Source organism: Mus caroli, unplaced genomic scaffold, assembly GCF_978045245.1.
Source record: "Mus caroli unplaced genomic scaffold, Mus_caroli_1 scaffold_2, whole genome shotgun sequence".
Classification (NCBI taxonomy): Eukaryota; Metazoa; Chordata; class Mammalia; order Rodentia; family Muridae; genus Mus; species Mus caroli.
This window is the reverse complement of record NW_028227257.1, coordinates 144,055,712-144,068,819: the sequence shown is the minus strand read 5'-3', so window position 1 is coordinate 144,068,819 and position 13,108 is coordinate 144,055,712. Positions and strand designations below refer to the sequence as shown.

Sequence of the window (13,108 nt, the reverse complement as noted above, 5' to 3'; positions counted from 1 at the left end):
TCCATCAGAACTGAACGAAGCTGACGCTTCAGAAGCCACAGTTAATGGTGACGATACACATCCGGGCTGGAGATGAGGCACAGTGGTTGCCCAGTTTGGATCCTCAGCACCTCAGAATAAAAAGCATGACCCTACTGAGGATGCGGCCTTTGTTGCCCCTCTTTGGTGCCAGCTAGTCACTGTAGGTGTGCTTGTCCGGGCTGGGGAAAGATAGCAGCGGGTCACGTGAAATTCAGCAGTTACTCCTGTCTCCATCCCAAAAGGGTTCGACTAGACTTCCCGAAAGGTGCTTCCGACAGTCCTGTGGCTGAAGTTATTTCCTGGTTTCCTAAAGCTGTCCCATCTGTCTTCTGTGATGTCTCATGGCTATATCCTGTTAGCCTGAGTGCTTGGGGGGTGGGGGTGTTCCATCATTTTTAGCTAGTCAGGAAATCACTTGAGCCCATGAGTTTGAGACTAGCCTGGGCTACATAGTGTAAGATTCCATTCTAGCTTCTCCATTGGGAGCCCTGTGATACATCCAATAGCTGACTGTGAACATCCACTCCTGTGTTTGCTAGGCCCCAGCATCGTCTCACAAGAGACAGCTATATTTGGGTCCTTTCAGCAAAATCTTGCTAGTGTATGCAATGGTGTCAGCGTTTAGAAGTTGATTATGGGATGGATCCCTGGATACGGCAGTCTCTAAATGGTCCATCCTTTCATCACTGCTACGAACTTTGTCTCTGTAACTCCTTCCCTGGGTGTTTTGTTCCCAATTCTGAGAAGGTGCACAGTGTCCACACTTTGGTCTTCATTCTTCTTGAGTTTCATGCGTTTAGCAAATTGTATCTTAAATCTTGGGTATCCTAAGTTTTGGGCTAATATCCACTTATCAGTGAATACATATTGTGTGAGTTCTTTTGTGATTGTGTTACTTCACTCAAGATGATGCCCTCCAGGTCCATCCATTTGGCTAGGAATTTCATAAATTCATTCTTTTTAATAGCTGAGTAGTACTCCATTGTGTAAATGTACCATAATTTCTGTATCCATTCCTCTGTTGAGGGACATCTGGGTTCTTTCCATCTTCTGGCTATTATAAATAGGGCTGCTATGAACATAGTGGAACATGTGTCCTTTTTACCGGTTGGGACATCTTCTGGATATATGCCCAGGAGAGGTATTGCTGGATCCTCCGGTAGTACTATGTCCAATTTTCTGAGGAACCGCCAGACTGATTTCCAGAGTGGTTGTACACGCTTGCAATCCCACCAACAATGGAGGAGTGTTCCTCTTTCTCCACATCCTCGCCAGCAACTGCTGTCACCTGAATTTTTGATCTTAGCCATTCTGACTGGTGTGAGGTGGAATCTCAGGGTTGTTTTGATTTGCATTTCCCTGATGATTAAGGATGTTGAACATTTTTTCAGGTGTTTCTCTGCCATTCGGTATTCCTCAGGCGAGAATTCTTTGTTCAGTTCTGAGCCCCATTTTTTAATGGGGTTATTTGACTTTCTGGAGTCCACCTTCTTGAGTTCTTTATATATATTGGATATTAGTCCCTTATCTGATTTAGGATAGGTGAAGATCCTTTCCCAATCTGTTGGTGGTTTTTTTGTCTTATTGATGGTGTCTTTAGCCTTGCAGAAGCTTTGTAGTTTCATGAGGTCCCACTTGTCAATTCTCTATCTTACAGCACAAGCCATTACTGTTCTATTCAGGAATTTTTCCCCTGTGCCCATATCTTCAAGGCTTTTCCCCACTTTCTCCTCTATAAGTTTCAGTGTCTCTGGTTTTATGTGAAGTTCCTTGATCCACTTAGACTTGACCTTAGTACAAGGAGATAGGAATGGATCGATTCGCATTCTTCTACATGTTAACAACCAGTTGTGCCAGCACCATTTGTTGAAAATGCTGTCTTTCTTCCACTGGATGTTTTTAGCTCCCTTGTCGAAGATCAAGTGACCGTAGGTGTGTGGGTTCATTTCTGGGTCTTCAATTCTATTCCATTGGTCTATTTGTCTGTCACTATACCAGTACCATGCAGTTTTTATCACAATTGCTCTGTAGTAGAGCTTTAGGTCCGGCATGGTGATTCCACCAGAGGTTCTTTTATCCTTGAGAAGAGTTTTTGCTATCCTAGGTTTTTTGTTATTCCAGATGAATTTGCAGATTGCACTTTCTAATTCGTTGAAGAATTCATTTGGAATTTTGATGGGGATTGCATTGAATCTGTAGATTGCTTTTGGCAAGATAGCCATTTTTACAATGTTGATCCTGCCAATCCATGAGCATGGGAGATCTTTCCATCTTCTGAGATCTTCTATAATTTCTTTCTTCAGAGACTTGAAGTTTTTATTATACAGATCTTTCACTTCCTTAGTTAGAGTCACGCCAAGATATTTTATATTATTTGTGACTATTGAGAAGGGTGTTGTTTCCCTAATTTCTTTCTCAGCCTGTTTATTCTTTGTGTAGAGAAAGGCCATTGATTTGTTTGAGTTAATTTTATATCCAGCTACTTCACCGAAGCTGTTTATCAGGCTTAGGAGTTCTCTGGTGGAATTTTTAGGGTCACTTATATATACTATCATATCATCTGCAAAAAGTGATATTTTGACTTCATCTTTTCCAATTTGTATCCCTTTGATCTCCTTTTGTTGTCGAATTGCTCTGGCTAGGACTTCAAGTACAATGTTGAATAGGTATGGAGAAAGAGGACAGCCTTGTCTAGTCCCTGATTTTAGAGGGATTGCTTCAAGCTTCTCACCATTTACTTTGATGTTGGCTACTGGTTTGCTGTAGATTGCTTTTATCATGTTTAGGTATGGGCCTTGAATTCCTGATCTTTCCAAGACTTTTATCATGAATGGGTGTTGGATCTTGTCAAATGCTTTTTCCGCATCTAAGGAGATGACCATGTGGTTTTTGTCTTTGAGTTTGTTTATATACTGGATTACGTTGATGGATTTCCGTATACTGAACCATCCCTGCATCCCTGGGATGAAACCTACTTGGTCAGGATGGATGATTGTTTTGATGTGTTCTTGGATTCGGTTAGCAAGAATTTTATTGAGGATTTTTGCATCAATATTCATAAGGGATATTGGTCTGAAGTTTTCTATCTTTGTTGGGTCTTTTTGTGGTTTAGGTATCAGAGTAATTGTGGCTTCATAGAATGAGTTGGGTAGAGTACCTTCTGTTTCTATTTTGTGGAATAGTTTGTGAAGAACTGGGATTAGATCTTCTTTGAAGGTCTGATAGAACTCTGCACTAAACCCATCTGGTCCTGGGCTTTTTTTGGTTGGGAGACTATTAATGACTGCTTCTATTTCTTTGGGGGATATAGGGCTGTTTAGATCATTAACCTGATCTTGATTCAACTTTGGTACCTGGTATCTGTCTAGGAACTTCTCCATTTCATCCAGGTTCTCCAGTTTTGTTGAGTATAGCCTTTGGTAGAAGGATCTGATGGTGTTTTGGATGTCTTCAGGATCTGTTGTTATGTCTCCTTTTTCATTTCTGATTTTGTTAATTAGGATGCTTTCCCTGTGCCCTCTAGTGAGTCTGGCTAAGGGTTTATCTATCTTGTTGATTTTCTCAAAGAACCAGCTCCTTGATTGGTTGATTCTTTGAATAGTTTTTCTTGTTTCCACTTGGTTGATTTCACCCCTGAGTTTGATTATTTCCTGCCGTCTACTCCTCTTGGGTGAATTTGCTTCCTTTTGTTCTAGTGCTTTTAGGTGTGTTGTCAAGCTGCTAATGTGTGCTCTTTCTAGTTTCCTTTTGGAGGCACTCAGAGCTATGAGTTTTCCTCTTAGAAATGCTTTCATTGCGTCCCATAAGTTTGGGTATGTTGTGGCTTCATTTTCATTGAACTCTAAAAAGTCCTTAATTTCTTTCTTTATTCCTTCCTTGACCAAGGTATCATTGAGAAGAGTGTTGTTCAGTTTCTACGTGAAGGTTGGCTTTCTATTATTTATTTTGTTATTGAAGATCAGCCTTAGTCCATGGTGATCTGATAGGATGCATGGGACAATTTCAATGTTTTTGTATCTGTTGAGTCCTGTTTTGTGCCCAATTACGTGGTCAATTTTGGAGAAGGTACCATGAGGTGCTGAGAAGAAGGTGTATCCTTTTGTTTTAGGGTAAAATGTTCTGTAGATATCTGCCAGATCCATTTGATCCATAGCTTCTGTTAGTTTCACTGTGTCCCTGTTTAGTTTCTGTTTCCATGATCTGTCCATTGGTGAAAGTGGTGTGTTGAAGTCTCCCACTATTATTGTATGAGGTGCAATGTGTGCTTTGAGATTTACTAAAGTTTCTTTAATGAATGAGGCTGCCTTTGTATTTGGAGCATAGATATTCAGGATTGATAGTTCCTCTTGGAGGATTTTACCTTTGATGAGTATGAAGTGCCCCTCCCTGTCTTTTTTGATGACTTTGGGTTGGAAGTCAATCTTATCAGATATTAGAATGGCTACTCCAGCTTGTTTCTTCAGACCATTCGCTTGGAAAATTGTTTTCCAGCCTTTCATTCTGAGGTAGTGTCTATCTTTTTCTCTGAGATGAGTTTCTTGTAAGCAGCAAAATGTTGGGTCTTGTTTGTGTAGCCAGTTTGTTAGTCTATGTCTTTTTATCGGGGAGTTGAGTCCATTGATATTAAGAGATATTAAGGAAAAGTAATTGTTGTTTCCTGTTATTTTTGTTGTTAAAGTTGGCATTCTGTTCTTGTGGCTGTCTTCTTTTAGGTTTGTTGAGGGATTACCTTCTTGTTGTTTCTAGGGCGTGGTTCCTGTCCTTGTATTGGTTTTTTTCTGTTATTATCCTTTGAAGGGCTGGATTCGTGGAGAGATAATGTGTGAATTTGGCTTTGTCGTGGAATACTTTGGTTTCTCCATCTATGTTAATTGAGAGTTTGGCTGGGTATAGTAGCTTGGGCTGGAATTTGTGTTCTTTTAGTGTCTGTATAACATCTGTCCAGGATCTTCTAGCTTTCATAGTCTCTGGTGAAAAATCTGGTGTAATTCTGATAGGCTTGCCTTTATATGTTACTTGGCCTTTTTCTCTTACTGCTTTTAGTATTCTATCTTTATTTAGTGCATTTGTTGTTCTGATTATTATGTGTCGGGAGGTATTTCTTTTCTGGTCCAGCCTATTTGGAGTTCTGTAGGCTTCTTGTATGTTCATGGGCATCTCTTTCTTTAGATTTGGGAAGTTTTCTTCTATAATTTTGTTAAAGATGTTTGCTGGTCCTTTGAGTTGAAAATCTTCATTCTCATCCACTCCTATTATCCGTAGGTTTGGTCTTCTCATTGTGTCCTGTATTTCCTGGATGTTTTGAGTTAGGATCTTTTTGCATTTTCCATTTTCCTTGATTGTTGTGCCCATGTTCTCTATGGAATCTTCTGCACCTGAGATTCTCTCTTCCATCTCTTGTATTCTGTTGCTGATGCTTGCATCTATGGTTCCAGATTTCTTTCCTAGGGTTTCTATCTCCAGTGTTGCCTCATTTTGGGTTTTCTTTATTGTGTCTACTTCCCTTTTTAGGTCTAGTATGGTTTTGTTCATTTCCATCATCTGATTGGATGTGTTTTCCTGTTTCTCTTTAAGGACTTCTACCAGTTTGGTTGTGTTTTCCTGTTTTTCTTTAAGGACTTGTAACTCTTTAGCCATGTTCTCCTGTAGTTCTTTAAAGTCCTTCTTGATGTCCTCTACCATCATCATGAGATATGCTTTTAAATCCAGGTCTAGTTTTTCAGGTGTGTTGGGGTGCCCTGGACTGGGCGAAGTGGGAGTGCTGGGTCCTGATGATGGTGAGTGGTCTTGGTTTCTGTTAGTAAGATTCTTACCTTTACCTCTCGCCATCTGGTAATCTCTGGAGTTGTTATAGTTGTCTCTGTTCAGAGGTTGTTCTTCTGGGGATTCTGAGTATCCTCTGTCAGCAGACCTGTACAGACTAAGTTCGGCGGAGTCCCGGAGCCAAGATGGCGCTCCCTGCAGGGCAGGTCACTGTCCTCCGACTGGGAGGGTGCCGGATGTCTGCGGCCCCAAAAGGGTGCTGCCTCAGTGGCTCTGTGGCTCCCGCCTGTCCCAGAAGCTGTCTGCCTCTGTGGTCCTCACTCTAACCTGTAGACCAAGTTCGGCGGAGTCCCGGAGCCAAGATGGCACTCTCTGCAGGGCAGGTCTCTGTCCTCCAGCTGGGAGGGTGCCGGAAGTCTGCAGCCCCAAAAGGGTGCTGCCTCAGCGGCTCTGTGGCTCCTGCCTGTCCCAGAAGCCGTCTGCCCCCGTGGTCCCCACTCTGACCTGTACAGACTAAGCTCGGCGGAGTCCCGGAGCCAAGATGGCGCTCCCTGCAGGGCAGGTCACTGTCCTCCGACTGGGAGGGTGCCGGATGTCTGCGGCCCCAAAAGGGTGCTGCCTCAGCGGCTCTGTGGCTCCCGCCTGTCCCAGAAGCTGTCTGCCTCTGGCCATGGGGATTTATAAAGCATTGTATACACATGGCTCCCACCTCTTGGTGGTGTCTCTATATTATGGGGCTATTTGGGATAGTACCTTTTCCCAGAATTAAGCAATAGGATGGAAAAGGACACCATTGTAGCTGTCATGTAAACAGCTGTCACACCCATGATAAATCCCTTCATTTGTAATCTTAGAAATAGGGATACAAAAGAAGCACTAGGGATACTTTTGTCAGGTAAGAGGTTTTACATGATAACATCTGAATACTTTCACTGAAACCCTATTTTTATTTATATCATGTATTTGACTTCAAGTTTGAATCTTTTAAAAAATCTTTTTTGTCCTCAAGCTCTTAGATAGTAATAAGTTGGATGTAAATAACTGATGGGAATTCAGTTAACAGTGCTGCACTGTATAAATAATTTTCAATCGTTTCATTTTTATTTTTATTAATAAATGGTAACTGAATTTATATATGAAGTACACTGATATTTCAATACATGAATGCAATGTGCACTATCAAATCAGAGTAATTTTTACCTCCTTATCATTTCTCTTTGTTTGTGAGTTTTCATAGACTATGTAAAGGTTATTGTGTTGTGAAACTTACTATTGCCATATGACTGTGACTTGGCATGAATTATCCTAACTCCTTTCTTATTCTTCCCATATTTCAAGCAAATACTGGATTATGAGTTTATATAAAAATCTTTTTATCAGCAAATCTAAACTAAATTTATTTTTATTTAAACTCTGGAGATCAAATTTTTGCCAACTGTACTCCAGACAAGATTTAATATTTAGAATAGATGAAGATTTGCAAAAATGAAACAAAACAAAACAAAATTATCACTCAGGAAAACACACAGTTCTCAAAAGAACACACATAAATGATCAATAAATATTCTTAAAAGTGTAATGATATATAGAGACATGGAAATAAATTATTATAGAAAACAAGTGCTATAAGATAAATTCCACTTATATAAAAACATATTTGTTCATTAACAAAAATTATTTAGCTGGATTAGAAAATCAATAACTGGACAATAACTACATGATACATTGTCCTCATGTCTATATTATCTAAATTTGTGGTACAAAAGGGAAATTACCTTTCTAGGCAACAAACAAACACACAAAAAGTGCCTTTCCATTTGAAAAACCTTTCAAGTATGACCTAGTGGGGGAAATCTTTGACTGAGAAGGTCTCCCCACCTCTTCTTGAGCTCACATTCACAAACAAGCTGGCAATTTTCTAAGGACAGTATTTTCTCAAAGTCTGCCCTTAGAATCGCATGTCTAATAATGACCTGACCTCAACTCTCATGAATAAAGTTTTCTGGAACTGCACTCCTTAACAAGTTCCCTGGATAATTCTCTTGAATAGCAAACTTTAGGGACCACTGCCCTAGGGCATCTGTCCTGGAGGGAGTCAGAAGGAAACTTGGAAATCAATACATCTTTAACAGCTTTCTATAGCTGAAAGCTTGCTTTCCTAGACCATTGTGTCTTTTCTCTGGAAAACAGAGTGGAGCCTTCACACCTGTGTTTCTGAAGCCAGTGAATTAGAAGGTTAAGATATGGGTTCAAGATGTTCCTCTTTGCTCTCAGAGAGGGGCATGGACCATGAGGGTGCACTGGATATCCTAGAGGTGAGTTTAGAAGTCCCTGAAAGCTGGATAATCTGAGCATAAAATTCAGAGCAGGGATGTAGCCGGTGTGTGTGTGTGTGTGTGTGTGTGTGTGTGTGTGTGTGTGTGTGTGTGTCCAGGTGCTCAGCAATTCACTGTGCTCTTAATGAAGTAATTTCTTACTTCTAGTTTCTAGAGACAGGAATGTAGCAATCATCACTGGACAATAACTCCATTATATTTCACTTCAAAGGCTTAGGAATTGAAGAAGAAAGACTGAGATAGTTGACTACATAGACATTTTGTAAGCCTGATATTATTGTTTATGATTTTAAGTATCATGATGTGTATTTATTTAGAATAGGTAGTAAATGACCAATCTAGTATAATCTTTCTCTTCAGCATCTTCATTTTAGATGTCACTGAAATTGTATTTGGAGAATATATCTCGTTAGAAAGCTCAACGTACTTAAAATAGTCCTCATTTTCCAGTTTCTTGATAGAATCCATTGATTTCTTGCCTCCATTCCCTAGCACAGTCTGATACTTATTGATTCATAAGCATGCTCTAGATTTTTTTTTAGAATGGAGAAATTGTTTTTAGGTAACAAAAATAAAAATCATTTACAGAAAAAATGGGAAAATGTATTTTGGTATTTATTTATTATTGGAATATTCTATACAACACATTTTAATTATATTCTGGAAAATGACATTTTTAAGGATAGAAGAATATAGTAACTGTATGCATCCAACTACTAAGTTATCATTAAAATCAACACCTTGGTATATTTTATATCAAACATTCCTTTTAACTCATGTTTTAATTTCATATTATATTTAGTTTCTATTTATAAGCCAGCTATTGTATGTTCATCCAAACATATTTTCCTTTTAAAATGTTTAAAAATGAAATATTTATTAATTTTTAAACATGGGAATGGAGAGTCTGGTCAGGAACGAGGAGCAAGAGATTGGGGGTGTGTCTGTGAGAGAAGTCAATCAAAATGGAGTATGCATGAAAATGTCATGAGGGAATCTGCTTTATAAGTGAATTTTAAAAAATAATAAAAATTTTAAAAATGACTCCTCCACAAATTTAACAGTTACCTATAGGTCATGCTGTAATGATAAACTATAGTCAAGCCTAGTACACATTTTTCTTTTTTTGTTTTCTCTTTTCCCTTTTGCCTTTCTGGTCTGAGTGCACCATGCTAGAGAGCAGTGAGAACCTGGGAACCAGGCCAGGCATGATTGCCTTCTTGACCACTTGAGAGTCTCATTACTATTACTTGGCTACTCTTTAGTAAGGGTCAAAGGGACATGGTGCACTGATGCAGGATCAGAGGATGATCAAACTAGAAAGAAATGTAAAAGAAAACAAAAATTTTTACACTTAATTCAGGTCTTATAGTATTTGTTGTGCTTGAGACCTACAAAGAGATTCTGACACCTCACCTCATTCTCTCTTTCCCAGTATGTAGCAGGCTTTGGGCATTGATTTGGTCTTAAAATGACCTTCCTCCTTCCCTCCTTCCCTCCCTCCCTCCTTTCTTTCTTTCTTTCTTTCTTTCTTTCTTTCTTTCTTTCTTTCTTTCTTTCTTTCTTTCTTCTCTCTTTCTCTCTTTCTCTTTCTCTCTTTCCTTCCTTCCTTCCTTTCTTCTTTCCTTCTTTTTTCCTTTCTTTCTTTCCTTACTTCCTTCTCCTTCTTCCTTCCTTTCTTTCTTTTTTCCTTTCCTTCTTTCTTTCTTCTTTCTTTCTTTCTTTTTTCTTTCTTTCTTTTCCTTCCTTCCTTTCTTCCTTCCTTCCTTTCTTTCTTTCTTTCTTTCTTTCTTTCTTTCTTTCTTTCTTTCTTTCTTTCTTTCTTTCTTTCTTTCTTTTCCTTCCTTTCTTCCTTTCTTTCTTCCTTTCTTTCTTTCTTTCTTTCTTTCTTTCTTTCTTTCTTTCTTTCTTTCTTTCTCCCATCTCAAATGTTGCCACCTCCTAGTACCTTTTCCATGTAGAAATCCTCCCACATCCCATATCCTCTCCTCCTCTGAGAGGGTGCCCTCCCTAGGTATCCCCTCACCCTGGCACATCAAGTCTCTACAGGATTAGGTGCATCTTCTCCCACTGTGTCAAGACAAAACAGCCCTGTTGGGAATGGATAACACAGTCAGGCTACAGCTGTAGGGAGAGCCTCTTCTACAGTTTTGGGGGGGCCTACATGGAGACTAAGCTGCATGCCTGTTAGATATGTGCCAGGGTCCACATTCTACCACATATGTGTTCTTTGGTTGGTAGCTCAGTCTCTGAGAACTCCCAGAAGTCCAGGTTAGTTAACTCTGTCGGTCCTCCTGTGGGGTTCCCAAGCCCTTCAGGACCTTTAATCATCCCCTAACTCTTCAATAAGAGTCCCCAACCTCTGTCCAATGTTTGGCTGTGGGTATCTGTATCTTTTTCAATTGGCTTCTGGTAGAGCCTCTCAGAGGACAGTTATGCTAGGCTCCTGTTTGTACGCATAACAGAATATCATTAATAATGTTGGGGATTAGTTCATGACCATGGAATGGGTTTCAAGTTGGGCCAGTTCTTAGTTGGCCATTCCTTCAGCCTCTGCTCTCTCTTTGTCCTGCATTACATTTATACAGGATGAATTTTGGGTCAAAAGTTTTGTGAGTGAGATGGTGTCCTTATCCCTCCACTGGGGTTCTTGCCTACAGGAGGTAGCCTCTTCAGGTTTCATGTCCCCACTTTTAGGCATTCTGGCTAAGGTCAACACATTGACTCCTTGGAGGCTCCCTAGAAGAGGGGAGTGGAAGGGGAATGTAGGGACAGAATCAGGTGTGGGGAGAGACAGGAGATAGGGCCAGTAGAATGAATGGAAATCTGCAATTGTGGGGTGTTTGGAGGGATCTTTAAAACAAGCTTTTTAAAAAAAACCAGAACATAGGTCATCAACTCTATTTTCCATAACCCTACAGACTTTGTAAATCATGCTTTAGAGCATTTCCAAGGGAGAACAATAGCCTTAGGAGAAGGGGACACACACACACACACACACACACACACATTCCTGATGAGAGGGTTGCTCAGTAAATGGATATGTCCAGGTCCAAATCAGATGCTGGATCCCAAAGAACAAAGGGGAACAGCAGTGGTTCTGGGTATTTTTTGTTTGTTTGTTTTTTGAATCTCATCATTAAAAACAAAACAAACAAAAACAGTTTTTTATATATTGAATTATGTGTTTTCCTAGGGTCAAGAGAGGTCATTGAATCAGGAGGAAATTAAAAAATTATCTAAAAAAGTACCATTAAGTGTAATATTTCCACTGGATATCATAGGCATTGAACTCAGGGCCTCATGCATGCATAATGAGTGATCTACTAGTGTACATCCACAGAAGTTTATTTTTGAGCCAGTCTTATTGAATCTTTGTTATTAAACACTTTGAAATATCCACCTTAGACTTTAACTATTAATGCAAATTAGGTCACATTTCAAAAGTTCACACTACAATTTGAAGGTTCAAATCCCTCTTCTAAAACAGTGTAGGTAGGTACTTCTTGATTGTGCAGCTGCAAGTTATCATGTAGTCCCATTTGCCTTGTCCCCAGACGCTGTTGAATGTTAATGATACTACTTATTAAAACTGTCTTATTTTTTGGCAAATTCTCTCATTTCAGGTGCAACCCACTTTAAATGGCTGAATAATAAGAGCATATCATATCCACAAACATTTGAATGATACATTTATTCCCCTACTGCAAATCAATATCTGTTTGTTTCCACATTCTTTGATATCCTCTGTTGACAGCAAAGAGAAGAATAACATGAAAAGGGATAACCAGAGTATGGTGTCTGAGTTCATCCTCCTGGGGCTCCCCATCCGGCCAGAGGAGCAAGGCATATACTATGCCCTGTTCCTGGCCATGTACCTGACAACTGTGCTGGGGAACCTGCTCATCATCCTGCTCATCAGGCTGGAATCTCACCTCCACACTCCCATGTACTTCTTTCTCAGCCACTTGGCCTTCACAGACATCTCTTTCTCATCTGTCACTGTACCCAAGATGCTGAGGAATATGCATATTCGTGATCCATCTATTCCTTATGCAGAGTGTATAGCACAGATGTATTTTTTCATATTATTCACTGATCTGGACAACTTTCTCCTTACTTCAATGGCATATGATCGTTATGTGGCCATCTGTCATCCCCTGCACTATACCACCATCATGAGAGAGGAGCTCTGTATCTTATTCGTAGCTATATCCTGGATCCTATCCTGTGTCAGTGCCCTGTCTCACACCCTCCTCCTGGCCCGGCTATCCTTCTGTGCTGACAACACCATTTCTCATTTCTTCTGTGACCTTGCTGCCTTGCTGAAGCTCTCATGCTCAGACATCTCCCTCAATGAACTGGTCATTTTTACAGTAGGCACAACAGTCATTACTCTGCCATTAATATGTATCTTGATCTCTTATGGTCACATTGTGGCCACCATTCTGAAAGTTTCATCTAACAAAGGGATCTGCAAAGCATTGTCCACATGTGGCTCCCACCTCTCTGTGGTGTCTCTGTATTATGGTACAATTATTGGAGTTTATTTTATACCTTCATCTAGTACTTCTAGTGACAAGGGCATAGTTGCTTCTGTGATGTACACAGTGGTCACTCCATTGCTGAACCCCTTCATTTATAGCATAAGGAACAGAGACATGAAGGAGGCTTTGAAGAAGCTCTTCAACAGAGCATCAATCTCAACTTAATGACATATTTTTTTATCCTCACAATTAACCTATGTATTCACATATCTCTAAATAATACACTTCCATTTGTAGTCTCATTATGGAGCATGTACTCAGTAAATATTTAATTCTTAAACTGCATTCTGGTACACTTATTTTTTCCTTATATCCCACTAATATAAAAAGTGAACTCTTGTGTTAACATTCTCAGTTTATTTTGCCTCTAGATTTGGAAAATTCAGTGTTGAAATTTTGAAGGGTAGGCAGGATTGATATGCAACAAGACAAATGTCTACA

General features: G+C 39.7%; 1 protein-coding gene across 1 annotated transcript; it reads left to right on the top strand.

Moving 5' to 3' along the window:
- Positions 1-11,884: 11,884 nt before the first annotated feature.
- LOC110289457 (olfactory receptor 1J4-like) lies at positions 11,885-12,832 on the top strand. Its single transcript, XM_021155667.2, has one exon. It carries the CDS (start codon positions 11,894-11,896, stop codon positions 12,830-12,832), a length of 939 nt encoding a protein of 312 aa, XP_021011326.1. The 5' UTR covers positions 11,885-11,893.
- The last annotated feature ends 276 nt before the right edge of the window (positions 12,833-13,108 follow it).

Bases quoted from the DNA above. Each gene is read 5' to 3' on its own strand.
- LOC110289457 (XM_021155667.2), top strand. From the start codon at position 11,894: ATGAAAAGGGATAACCAGAGTATGGTGTCTGAGTTCATCCTCCTGGGG.